General features: G+C 43.2%; 1 protein-coding gene across 4 annotated transcripts in view; it reads left to right on the plus strand.

The window, feature by feature from the left end:
• znf521 (zinc finger protein 521) overlaps positions 1-14468 on the plus strand; it is an 89467-nt gene that overhangs the window by 29891 nt on the left and 45108 nt on the right. For all 4 annotated transcript variants that reach the window (XM_046052823.1, XM_046052819.1, XM_046052820.1 and 1 more), the window contains 2 exons: positions 9547-13058; positions 13236-13320. In XM_046052823.1, coding sequence (XP_045908779.1) covers positions 9903-13058; positions 13236-13320 — 3241 coding nt within the window. In that variant the 5' untranslated portion in view covers positions 9547-9902. The remainder of the gene's footprint in view (positions 1-9546; positions 13059-13235; positions 13321-14468) is intronic.

The raw sequence follows: 14468 nt of genomic DNA on the forward strand, positions 1-14468 counted from the left end.
AATGGTTACTAAAACAAGGAGTGCTGGGCCTACGTAAATAGGGAGATGAGAAGTATCAATTGAGGTGCTCGATTGAGAGGAGGGTATTCAAGGGTAAGATGAACCTCAATAATCTCTTTTAGGGATTTTTCTGACCCTGGAAGTTATACACTTAGTACATGAGCATGCACACTTTTAGAAAAACAATCCAACTTTTTTCCCCCGCTGATAAATAGATAAACAGGAATAAATCAATGTGAACTGATGAATGAATAAATAAAATGCCCTGTAGTCATTTGTCTGATTGTATTCAGGCCTCATATTACAGCCCTGTTCTGCAAATGAAGATGAGGGTGAGGGCACCAAAGGAACAGCACCATTCGGTGAGGCGTGTGTATTTTCATATGTGTGTATCAATGTGTGCGTGTGTGTGTTTTCACAATACTTAGTAGTATTAAGATATGATGATGAGCTGCCTGGATACCAGCAGAAAACAATAGAAGGGAAACAAAGCAAACCCCTAAATCTGTCTGCCATTTGCGCTCACATACTGTACACACATGTCATGAGTATTCTGGCACAGTTACTGGGCCAGGGAAGTGCTGGTCTGGGGCCTGGCCCATTCTCCAGAGACAACCCCCCCACGCCTCCTCCCTCTCCGCCCCCTTCCCCCTTCCTGTGCAGTCTGTGGACACATTCTGAGGCGACAAGGTTGCACAACAGCTCACAAAAAACCTCCACTTTACAAACATGATCATAAAAAACACAGCCTGTCATTAGAAATCTGTTTAATAAGAAAAAAATAATTAGGAGGACTGTGATAATTGTGTCAAGGGGGAAATAGATCACACGGATTGTGGGAAGAACCAGAAAATCTTGCCGTGGCTTTGTTACTTTGCTGTTGGTTCATTTCAACATTGATCCACCCTTCCATCTGTCATCCTTTTCCTGTGCTCCTTATTCAACTCTCCATTTCTTTCTCTCTTTCTTTCTCCCTTTCTTGGATTCGAGAGTGGAGGAGCCTTCTGGCTTTAACAGAGAGGGGATGAAGATGTTTATTCATCTGGAGGGTATTAGAGCCATGATTAAGGAGAGGAGGGAGAAGTAAGTCTGATGCGACGTCTGCATCGCTCGTTCATGGGCCGCCTGCGGGACTCTGGCCAACACGCCAGGAAAACAAGAAATGAAGAAGAATGAAAAAACTTCTGGTGAAATTCGATTCTCTCAGGAAAGGACAGAAGTTTAAATTTTATCCGTCTTGCTCGCTTTCTCATTCTCAGTCTCCCTCCCTGTCCTCACAGCTAAGCTAATTATTAATGAATGCGGTTTCTGTTGAACCTTGGAGAGGTGTCAGTGCTGCAGTCACTGAGGGTTAAGAAATCTTGACATTTAAGACAGGGATGCATGAAAATACATCGTCTTGCTTGAGTTGATGCTTGTTTTTCTTCCCCTCCCGCTCTCCCCTCAAAGATGCATGTTTTCTTCTCCCTCCTGGGCTGTCTCCAGTTGTTTTACCACTGACAAGCTGGGTTGGCATTGAGGAGATATCAAATAGAGCCACAGTGTATTAATCAGGGGAACTGAAGGTCATGGGTCAAGAGGCAGGGTCTGATAAATGCTAATGCTAAAGCTAGCACACAAGTCTAGGGTTGTTTGTCCATACGCTTGTTATTTTTGTAGTCCTCTGCAGAAAGAAAAAAGAGGTGTTGATTTAAGACTTTTTATGGGCATTTGGCAGACTAACTGCCCTTTTTCAAAATATTCCCAGTGTACTGAAATGTAGTTCCAAATGTCTGAAGTTATCCTTTAAAAGTCAAATAAATTTTACTTGAAGTCGAGCCCAAGTTATATGGGTCACTATGAGGTAGTTTGATTAAAAATAATTAGATCCTTTTTTCCAAATTCAGTGTGTGCTGTGCTTGGCTTTAAGTAATGGATAGCGCCTCTTGAAACTTGCAGAGCAAACCCTATTTTAATGAAGCAACCATACAGTAACTCAGCATATTTCTGTTCGCACAACAATTTTTTCTTCTCCGAGCTGATCACATAAATCAAATTTCCACGAGTAACTAAGAGTGGGGAAAAATAAAAAATCATCCAAGTAAACTCTCGTGCAGTGAGGCAATGTCCCAGACCATGTCCCAGCATAGTAAGGCACAACGCTACAGCATCTCTTACAGTGGCTGACTGATTGACTGACTGGCTAGCCCACTGTCCACTAGGACCTGCGCCTGGTCTGCCGCAGTGTTGAGGGAACAGCACACACACACACACACACACACACACACACACACACACACAGGCTCCCCTGCCTGTTGAAGCCCAGCCCAGCCTGGTCCCGCCTGGCCCAGCACTCCCTTAGAGCCAGTGCAGTGAGGCAGGCGGTGAAGGGGCATGCTGGGGGACAGATTGTCATCCTCCTTTCTCCCCCTGGGAGGCTCACTGTGGCTGCTGGTCCAGCCAAGGCCTGGGGAACAGCCTCCTTCCTGTTTGTGATGTAGTCTACCTGAAGTGGTCAACTGTCCTTCCTCCCCACACCACCAGCCGCTACAGGAGATGACACAATAACAACCACCGCTCTCCCACACACAAACTGCTCCACCTACATCCTAACCACAGCTTTGACCATGTTGCATTGCAGCACCTTAGATCTTATCACTACCAAAGCTTAGTATGACTGCCTGTGTTAAACCTATGAATAAAAATTGTAGAACATCTTAACTGTTAAACATATTCTACTTTACTAAAATGTAGTTTTGCCATAGTGATTGTATCTATTCAGTTTATATATTTATTGATCATGTAAAAAGAACATTGTAGTATAGTAGTATACATATAGTGTCACAGAGGTAATGCCACGAATGCTGTGAAGGGTATTTTGTTTCCAGTGTGATTCACTTTTAATAATTCAAACACTTCAAATCAAGTAAATTTCAACTTGAACAATAAAACACCAACATTAGCCCTCGAGCCCACCCACTGCAGTAAACTATTATGAAACCCCAAATTCACCTTTCATGAATAATAGTGTAATTAAATGCCTCCCTTTTCTTTTGTTCTCTTCTTATTATTTTTTGTTCTCTTTTGAAAAACAAGTGTTAATTTTGACAGCAACACAACAGACAGCAGGCAGGGCCAAACATAATGATACAAGACGACCTCCCTACAAATTTTCTAAATTTGAAAAAAAAAGAAGAAAAAGCCACCCGTATCTGGCATTCATATGATGTTTAAGTGTGTTAATAACCTCAGTGACCTCAATGTAATAGTATGCAGTTGTTATGGAGGATAGGAAATGGGTTAGCTGGCAGTAAGTCATCTCTTGCTTTCAGAGTCTAAACACTGCAGTTATGGGTTGTTACTTGATGCAGATTTCCACAGAGAAAAAGATCCTGCACAAAGCACAAACATCCTCCTTCATTTTAGAGGTCTGGTATTATCTAAAGAAACATTAATATTGATTGTCATCATTAGCATACATTTCAGTCAGTCCATGTTGATGGAAAGACATCAGCTTAGCAGAGACACATCTCTACAATAAGTGATGGAATTCTTCTTTTCATTTTATCTCACTATCAAGGAAAGAAAAAGCAGAGTAAAGGATGACTGGCCGTCCTACTTTTCCTTCTCTGGCCTTCCATTTGTCTAACTTTCCTGGGACACCACTGGGACACTGTGATTTCTGGGACAGTGACCAAGTGCTCCTGTCTGAGCTGGGGGACGTGGGTAATGTGGACAAAGTAGTTGACAGTTTGCTGCTTCCCCATGGTTGAGAGACAGAGCCATGAGGGCCAGAATAATGGACACCCAGACCACAGAGTCAGGACAGCGCTTGATGTTCCAGCTCTTTGTGTCAGGCCCTGTGTGAAAAAAATCCCCATTGACTGCCATTTGGGGTGGGGGGTGCATTTCTTCTCCAAGTGTGTGTGGAAATGTGTTGTGTACACGATGTTAGGCCAGAGTAACTCGCTGCTACGGGAGTGATGAAGCCCCGGGAAGTGAATCCTTATTTCATCTACTGTTTTTCTGCCTAGTTCAGTAAAAGATAGCATCCTTGTTCACTGCTGCTCCAGTCATCCCACACAACCCCTCCTTCTCTGTACCGTAGTGGATTTGATTGATCTGTAGCAAGGGGGGGGGGGGGGGGGGGGGGGGGGGGGCAGGGACCTGACATTTCTCAGAGATGTGTAAAAAACATATTGTGTTTGCTAAGAAAAAAAGAGGAAAAGAGAGAGACCGGCGGAGTACACACACAACACATATACCACTATACTATGTGTGAGGATGAGTCGAATGGTAAATAGCATCCCCTTTAAATGCCTCTACTTGTGCTTATTTGTGTGTATTAATCAGCTGCATGGTGCAAAATGCCACGTCTAGCCACCTGGCACTTTTGTTGACAGCTACTGGGAATTATCAGTGTTTCATTTTGACTGGATTTGATGTCTTAAAACAGGGATGTAGCAGGACTACTGCGAGTAAAGCCCAGCACTGGGCCTCTTCCAATAGCTCTGTGTCCTCTGAGCTCTCGGGCCTGAATTAACTGAGTGATTTGTTCATCTGACTGGAATTAGTCCCAAAAAATCGACCACCCCTCTCTCTCACAGTCAGGGAGATTGGAGTCTAAGCGAATGTAAAAATTTCTCTCACCACCTCCTCTATTAGATCTTAAGTGGTTGTGTCACAAACAGAGCCGTACATGATAGTGTGTTGTTCAGACACACATTGCTGTTTGGGCATCAGAACAGGAAAAGTGTTGAGATGACACATGCATTTTCTCATGGGAGAGGCTCACTACTTTTCCCAGTAACTGTAAAAAGATCCCCCTCTCTGAATATGAAGTGGGGTCATGGTGTTACATCAGACAAGTTGTCATCTTTTTGTTTATTCATTGAATCCCCAATCCCCAATGTGCCACAAATACACTCACGCAAACACATCTCTTATGACAACCACTACGTACAGATCTCTGGTACAACACACAGGAAGATAAGGTTTGGCGGCTGAAAGCATGGCCATGCTTTGCTTCACTAGAATGGCTTTTGAACAAAGTCTAGCTTGCTATAGAAGTGGCAGATGAGTGATAGCAAAAACACTTTTCTGATAAGATAAGGTCCTGGACCTGGATAAGAGTTTGGCTTCCTGAATAGAAGATATGTACTCTCTTGCTGTCAGGTAGTGATAAGCCATCTTGAACTGCTTCCAGGACCTCAGACACAAAGGTCTGGGCGCCAGCAGTGAGTTATTCCCAAGCCATGGTCCCTAAAAGGTTTCAGGAGAGTGTATTACTGGATAAAAACAATACAATCACAAATGCTTGTTTAGCAAGCACCATGTTTAAGAGTGAGCTTTTGGGCAAAACCAACTACAAATGCAGTCAAATTCTCCGATGAAAAATGCTAGTAGGTTAATAATTTTTAAATAAAACTTTAATCATTTATGTATTTAGTGCACTTCAGAACATTGGGTTACAAAGTGCTTCACAATACCAAAAAAGACCAGATCAGTAATTATCACCCAACTAAAGCAAATGACAGAACATATGAAGCATTCATAGATTTACACTAAATCAACTACAATAAAAATTAAACATATAAATTAAATGTAAAAAGTTGTTTGAGGTATTTTTTAGTGAGTAGCCTTCAAGTAGCTCTGTGGATATGTGGATATCTGGATATCTTACAGTATTTACACCACCAAATGTAAAATCAAACATCCTAGCTTTAGCCCCAGTACATTTAACATAAGAATTAACTTTACTTTTTCAGTGTCTTTCATTTTTGGCACATATAATAAACATAATGCTTTTCTCTAATTCTTGTAAAATAAAACTGTTCTACCAACCAAACTCTCACATTTTTTTGTCACCAGAAAAAGGTATTTTACTGGATTAGAATATGTAAAACATTCTATGAATTTTTTATTTATTGTGTCATTGCTGAGCAAACCAGCTTTTAATAAAGGTGAAGAATTAGCAATCCAACATTCATGTTTCCTTTATTCGGATTTTGCACTCTGCTCACACATGTGGTATCTGTCTACAAAAAATTCTGTTGTAATAATTGTTTTCAAATTATGCATATCTTTTACCATTTAAAATGTAGAGACAATATCTGACACCATATGTATTATAGTCGAAAGGGAAATAATGTCAGTATAATGTCATCAGATATATTTATATAGCTTATTTCTCTCTCTCAAACACATTAATTGTATAAATCAAAACATTCTGCAGGGGGTTTGAAAGCTATGCCGCTGTGTACAGAAATGACAAACTTACCTGTTCCCAGCATTAAGGATCTTATTTAAACAGAAGTATTTACTCTGGGAAAGGGTGCTATAAATGAACATAGAGGAAGCGGTGCACAAAGAGTAGTTCAGACTGGCTTGGAGGAAACTGAAACCTGCATGTGAAGGGGGAATTTTTAGTGGTTACTTTTGCAGTACAAAAAAAGAAACACTAATTTGTATAGCACTGTTTCAAATGTCTTTATTAACCTTATATATAAGGATTAATTCACAGGCTGAGCTTGTTTTTAATTCTTACAAAAGTTTTCATGTACTGTAGCTTAGGGGCTGAATTTCTATCTTACCAGTAAATATAGCTATGGCACATTTTCTGCCATCCCTTATAGGATCACTCCAAATGAGGTTGTTTTGTTCCATATAGGAGACATTTAAAAGAGAAAGGGGGAAGGGGTAGGGACAGAACTCCCAGAGAGGGACAGGCCTTAAGATGGAGGTCTTCCTCCCAGGACGTGACAGGCTGTTGGCTGGAGGATGCTCAGGAAGGCCTTGGCAGACCAACAAAGACAGCCCTTCAGCTGCAGGGTGTAGTTTTTCAGGCCCCAGCATCCCCTTTGGCAGCAGCACAGAGAGTGCTGGCGTGCACAGGCCCCCGGCCCGAGAGACAGGGAAGTAAGGCCCGCTCTTTTATTTACTCAGGCTGCTGCTGAGGCCTGGGCATTTCTTGTCTGGGTGAAAAAGGAAAAAAACAAGTCTCTCTCTCTCTTTCCTCTTGAGGTCTCCTGAGGAAGATTGCTTTTTCATGTACAGTTGTTCACACACTTGTTTCAGCCATTGCGCTTGTATCTGAGCATTCAATGTGTACATGTATGCCTGCACATCTATATGTTTGTTACTGTGTGTGAGTGCACCCATGCTCTTTTGTGTGTATATTACAGAGAGAGTGTGTGCGCGTGTGTGTGTGTGTGTGCGCGCATGTGTGTGTTGGTAAAACTGTAGTAAGTTTCACTATATGGGACAAATGTACCTGAAATGAACAGTCTGAATGTCCTAAAACAGATGTGATCTTTTTTTGTTTTTTAATCAGGCATGACCATCACATAACGACTGTGTTTTTAACAGAAGCAGAAACTCTGGGTTTTTGGTCCACCACACATGCAACATATTTAAGTCATACTGGTGTGATGACGCAGTACGTCACACTGTTATACTTGTAATATGGTATTTCTGGCTTCAGTAATATTTCACAAACCTAATATTAACATAAATATTTGGCCATCTAAACACATTCATTCTGCTGGTTGAACTCAAGAAATGTTTGCGAATCCCACAGATATAACTTTATATATGCATATTATTGGAATAAATACACTAAATAAATAATATACATCAAGTAAACAAACCAAAAAAATGGATCGAGGTTGTCCTGGCAGCTTAGTAATGTCTCAAGGCAAAGACATCCTCATTTAAGACAGTAGAATTTAATTTAGCCTTGTATACAGGCCCATTTATTTGTTTGTTTTATGCTATTGTCTCGAAGCCAATATGTTTGACTGTAAGGCATTGGCTGGGGTCATTCTTCTTTTTCTCCTATACCCTGGGAGGCAGTATGAGAGAGGGCAGATCCGCCCCCTCTGTGGAGGAGGGCATAGCACTGAGTCACCCATCCTCCCTCAAACCAGAGAGAGAGAGAGAGAGAGAGAGAGAGAGAGAGAGAGAGAAACACCGAGACACGTATGAGAGATAAAGCAAGTAAATCAAGCAAGGTTTGCTCCTTGAGTGAAATGTGTGTGCAGAGTGGGCACCTTGCCAGGGGTGGGAGGTTTCCGGGAGGGCCACGGTGTGGAGGTGGGCTCTCAATGTGCCGCTTTCAGCAGTTTGGAAGGGGCAAGGGAATGGCCTCCGACCCCATCTGTTTCCTGAAGATAGGCCCTGATGGGGGTAAGTGCTCAGAGAGGGCATGATATCCTGACAAAGGGCAGATCTCCCAGCAAAAACAACAGAAAAAGGAGAGAGAGAGACTTAGATTTGTCAGCTGAAGGGGTGCACAGAGGTTGGATCCTGGAAAGAGCTTATGCTTTTCCTTCATCCCTCTCATAAATCTTTGCAGTTTCCTCTTGTTTTTCCCATTCCAAGTTTTGGCCTTTTGACACAGTTTTTTTTCTGAAGGGGTTGGGATTACGTTGTTTTATTTAGGTAAGGAAGTTCGCAGCACTTAGAATTTGGCAGCAGGAACAAGTGGTCTGTAACCTTTTGAACTCGTGGAAAGTGTTCTTTGTTTTCCATTCATAACGCAGTACAGTGAACCAGTGGAACTGAATGTCTGCAGCGAAGCAATTTGAATAGGAACACATTAAAGTTATTGTAAAAGAAATGGGGCCTGAATTGTCAGTTGACAGGTGTTCCCTGGTCATTTTTTGCACCCGCTTGTCCTTGAGTGAGATAGTTAGCGACTCGGTTGTCTTACCCAATCCAATTCCCCCCCCCCACAACACACACACACACACACACACTCACACATCAGCACATGGCATATTCATCCATCCAGTATCAGTTGCCTCACGGCTTAGCACAGACCACACAGACAAATATGATAATAATGCATATTCTATAATCTGATATCTATTGAGTGATTTTCTGAAAGGCCCATGTTTCATGAAAAACATTTATTTTGCAGTGGCGGGTTCCTAAAGGCTATGCGTAGCTGGGGTTTAAATTACACATTTAATCTTCTCTTTCACTCTTGAGAACTCCTTTTCCATGTTTTTTTCTCTTGTCTTAAGGTCATTTCAAGGGCTCTTGTTTTTCAAAAATATTCTAGTAATTGTTCAGGAATAATAGAAATGTGCTAATTTACCTCATGCCGGGCTTACATCCTAAAGTACACCTATTGTCTTGTGTTGGCTTTAAATGTCAGAGAGATTGTGTTTTGAGTCACAGTGGGCTATGCCATTACGTGGCCACATACAAGGTTAATTGTAGTAAAAGTATTTCCACTTATTCTCTTCCCTTATTATACTTTAAATTGCATATTTAAATGTAACTTTTTAGATAACACCTAAGGAGAGGTATTGTTTCTGTTGAAGGAAAAATTGTCTAAGTTGTGAAGAATTAAAAATTCATACACCACAACCTTATAATTACTATGACAACACCATCGTGGCCCACCTTTTCAATTCAAAAGAGTGAGACAAATTAGTTGTTAATACAGTCTTACAAAGCACCTCTCTTACTCACTGTCCTTCTGTTTCCATCTTTTTCCCTCTGACTTGCCCTTGATACCATCTTTGCTCTCTTATTCCCTCTTTCTGTCTTCTCCAGATGGTGGTGATCTTGAGGATGACCCATCATGTTCTTGGCCAGCATCATCTCCCTCCAGTAAGGATCAGACTTCTCCAGGACACTGCGAGGACTATGATTTTGGCGAGGACGAAGGGGGCCCTGGCCTGCCATACCCATGCCAGTTCTGCGACAAGTCCTTCAGCCGCTTAAGCTTCCTTAAGCGTCACGAACAAAGCCACGGCGATAAACTCCCTTTCAGCTGTACTTTTTGTAGCCGCCTGTTTAAGCACAAGCGCAGCCGAGATCGGCACGTGAAGCTACACACAGGAGATAAGAAGTACCACTGTGGAGAGTGTGACTCTGCCTTCTCCCGCAGTGATCACCTCAAAATCCACATGAAAACTCACGCCTCCAACAAACCCCACAAGTGCCCTGTGTGCCGCCGAGGCTTCCTTTCCTCCAGTTCTCTCCATGGCCACATGCAAGTACATGAAAGGGGCAAAGATGGCAGCAGCTCAAGCCTGTCTAGAGCTGATGAATGGAAACTGAAAGAAACACGCAAATGCAGCCGTTGTGAGGAGGGCTTTGATGTCCCAGAAGACCTCCAGAGGCACATTGCAGAGTGCCACCCTGAGTGCTCACCATCAGAGGATGGAGGCCTGGGTGCCACCCTGCAGTGCATCTACTGCCATGAGCCCTTCAGTGATGAGGGCACCCTGCTGACTCACATTGACCAGGCCCACAGCCGAGACAGGAAGGGCCACACCTGTGCTATCTGCTCTGAGCACTTTCTGTCTGTTGAAGACCTCTATGCTCACATGGACATCCACCAGCTCCCCGAATCCAGTAACCATAGTAACAGCCCTTCCTTGCTGACTGTGGGCTACACCTCTGTCTCTAGCACCACTCCTGACTCCAACCTCTCTGTTGACAGCTCCACAATGGTGGAGACAGCGCCACCTGTGCCCAAGACAAGGGGGAGGAGAAAGAGGGCTGCTCAGAACACATCAGACATGGGAGGACGTTCCTCCAAACAGCCTAAAGTCTCCTACAGTTGCATCTATTGTAACAAGCAAGTATTCTCCAGTTTGGCTGTGCTTCAAATTCACCTGCGAACCATGCATCTGGACAAGCCAGAGCAGGCTCATACTTGCCAGTTTTGTTTGGAGGTTCTGCCCTCTTTACTAAATCTAAATGAACACCTTAAGCAGGTCCACAATGCAGAAGACCATGCTGCCCTGTTAGCCAGCTTGCCTGATGCCCTCCTTCAGTGTAATTTCTGCCCTGAGGTATTGAGTGACCTCAACGCCCTCCAGGAACACATCCGCTGCTCCCATGGCTTTCCTAGTCCTGTGGCCAAGGAGAGCAATGCCTTCTTCTGCCCCCAATGCTTCATGGGGTTCTTGACAGAGACTACCCTGGAGGAACATGTCCGTCAGACTCACTGTGATGGGGGAAGCCTGCGTTTTGACTCCCCCCTGGCTGTAACTCCCAAGGAGTCTATAGTAGAAGTGTACTCCTGTTCGTACTGCACCAATTCTCCCATATTCAACAGTGTTCTGAAGCTCAACAAGCACATCAAGGAAAATCACAAGAACATTCCACTGGCACTGAACTATATCAACAATGGAAAGAAATCCCTGCGCACTCTCAGCCCCTCTTCTCCAATATCTGTGGAACAAACTGCCATGCTGAAACAAGGCAGCTCAGCCTCACGCACTACCAGTGAGTTCATATGTAACCAGTGTGGAGCCAAATATACCAGCTTAGACCTTTTCCAGACTCACCTAAAAACTCATCTGGATGGCCTGCAGCCTCAACTCACCTGCCCACAGTGCAACAAAGAGTTCCCCAACCAAGAGTCCCTGCTGAAGCATGTGACAATTCACTTCACCATTACCTCCACTTATTACATCTGTGAGAGCTGTGACAAGCAGTTCACTTCAGTGGATGACCTGCAGAAGCACCTCCTCGACATGCATACCTTTGTGTTCTTTCGTTGCACTCTGTGTCAGGAGGTTTTTGACTCAAAGGTGTCTACTCAACTCCACCTGGCTGTGAAGCACAGCAACGAGAAAAAGGTGTATCGCTGCACCTCCTGCAACTGGGACTTCAGGCATGAGACTGACCTACAGTTACATGTCAAACACAGCCATCTGGAAAACCAGGGCCGTGCACACCGCTGCATTTTCTGCGGGGAGTCCTTTGGCACAGAGGTGGAACTGCAGTGCCACATTACCACCCACAGCAAGAAATATAACTGCCGCTTCTGCAGTAAGGCCTTCCATGCCATCGTCCTTTTGGAGAAGCATTTGAGGGAGAAACACTGTGTGTTTGATGGAAAGTCACAGAACTGTGGTGCTAATGGCTCAACTGTAAGTGGTGGGGATGGCCACCCTAAAGAAGATGCTGAGCTACATGGTCTCCTAACTAACAGCCATGGCCCAGGGGCAGTAGGAGGATCTGTGGTGGAGTCCCAGAACAGCCATGATGGAAGTGAGGAAGAGGTGGACACTGCAGAGCCCATGTATGGGTGTGACATCTGTGGGGCATCTTACACTATGGAGTCACTCCTCACTAACCACCAGTTAAGGGACCACAATATACGCCCTGGTGAGAGTGCCATGGTAAAAAGGAAAGCTGAGATGATCAAGGGCAACCACAAGTGCAATGTCTGCTCCCGCACCTTCTTCTCTGAGGCTGGGCTGAGGGAACATATGCAGACCCACCTTGGGCCTGTCAAACACTATATGTGTCCCATCTGTGGGGAGCGCTTCCCTTCCTTGCTAACTCTGACTGAGCACAAGGTTACCCATAGCAAGAGTCTGGACACAGGCAGCTGCCGCATTTGTAAGATGCCACTGCATAGTGAAGAAGACTTCTTGGAGCATTGCCAGATGCACCCTGACCTGAGGAACTCCCTGACAGGTTTCCGCTGTGTGGTGTGCATGCAGACAGTCACCTCCACATTGGAGCTCAAGATCCATGGTACCTTCCACATGCAAAAGACAGGCACTATGTCCACAAACCAACCCATGGGCCGCAGCAATGCCATCTCTCAGAACCAGCAGCAACACCATGCCCAAAAACCTTTCAAGTGCGCCTCTTGCCTGAAAGATTTTCGGTCCAAACAAGACCTGGTGAAGCTGGACATCAACGGACTGCCTTACGGACTCTGTGCATCCTGTGTGACAGCAGCTGGCTCCAAGAGTTCCAGCCCAACAGTCAATGGAGGAAGGCAACAGCAGCAGCATGGTGGAGCGGTTACTCCAGCAACAACTACAGTCGCATGGGTCCAGAGAGAGAGTCTCAGCCCTGGAGATGGGAAAGGCAAGGCTGTCTCTTCATCCTCTTCATCCTCTTCCACATCCTCCTCCTCTGCTGCCAAGACACGATGCTCCAGCTGTAATGTGAAGTTTGAGTCTGAAGCAGAGTTGCAAAACCATGTACAGACAGTGCATCGGGAACAGGCTGGGGACAGCAACAGCGGGCAGCTCAAGACCCCCCAGGTGTCCCCCATGCCCAGAGCCAGTCCCTCACAAATTGAAGAGGTATTGTTCATTAGTGTTGTATTGAATGATGTTGAATAGTTCATGAAAACATCTTGAGGTTCACAAAATGTTTTGTGTTATGTTAAACTGGCAAAACAAAAGAGATATCTAGCTTGTAATATTAATTTTATTCAGAATTGAGGATAATAATCTTTTTCCTCTTGGTCTTATTTACAGAAGAAGACATACCAGTGCATCAAATGTCAGATGGTGTTCTACAGTGAATGGGACATCCAAGTCCATGTGGCCAACCACATGCTGGGTAGGAGATAACTCTTTTTGTTTCATTCATTATGGTCTCTGTTGCACTCCTGGAACAAAGTCATAAAAAACAGTGCTTGTGTAATATCTATGTAAATATGTTTTTCTACATTTCCCAAAGTATTTCTACAATGTAGCATATATTTAATCAATGTGGCTTTAAGGTGTGTGGTTTCAATGTTAGAGGGAATGATTTTGTGTGACCATCATCGATACAATATACAAATCATTCACCAAATTTCACAAGTATTTGATAATAAATCAATGAATAAATACATTTCAGACATAGTCTTTTCATATTTTTTAAAGGTAAATCACATACTAAAGACTGGTGTGATATATGTAATAAAATATTTGACCCTGTCTCATTCAGGCTCACAAGTATCTGGATCACATCACCAAATAGGTGGAATTATTTTACTATTTTGACCATCAACTGCATCTCCAGTGTTGTGCATTTATAAACCTCATCATCTTCATTTTCCCATGCATGTGAATGGTATAATATAGTACGTGTGCATGCCTGTGGAGCAGAATCTCTCCACTTCAAACCACTCTGTATGAAGGTAGTTTGAAGTAGTTGAAACATTCAGATTAGTGAAATATTAAAATGCCAAAACAGATTTTATTCAAACTGTTTAAAATTCTAAATATTATTCCACATTTTTTGAAAAATCTCCACATTGCTACTGTACATTATTTTGTTTGTTTGTTTATTGTGCCTCTTCACAAGTAGTCTGTTCAGATGACTGAGATCTGAATACATTCAGTTAAATACTTTCATGCTCTCTGCATTTAATGACGTCAAATCAACTGAAAAAATGGATATTTGACTTTTATTATTTGTGTATCACAAAATGATTCCAAATTTCTCGTTTTCTTTCATAAGATTTCTAAACATCTGCAGGTGTAAGACTAACTTCCACAAAATGTCTTTACTTTTGGTTGTCATTTGTATGCAGGCATAATAATTTGTACAAAACAGACAATTGGAAAACAGGTTTTCTTGCCTGCAGTAAGTAGGCGTCTGAATTCCGGTCTCACGTTCCTTTATTCATTCATTTATTCAGCTCGTTTGGCGGCTCTTTCATTACACTGCATTATCTGTTGTCTTCAGTGGGAGAGAGACTCATTGATCTGGAACCAAAC

The sequence above is a fragment of the Micropterus dolomieu genome, linkage group LG06 (genome assembly GCF_021292245.1).
Source record: "Micropterus dolomieu isolate WLL.071019.BEF.003 ecotype Adirondacks linkage group LG06, ASM2129224v1, whole genome shotgun sequence".
Lineage (NCBI taxonomy): Eukaryota > Metazoa > Chordata > Actinopteri > Centrarchiformes > Centrarchidae > Micropterus > Micropterus dolomieu.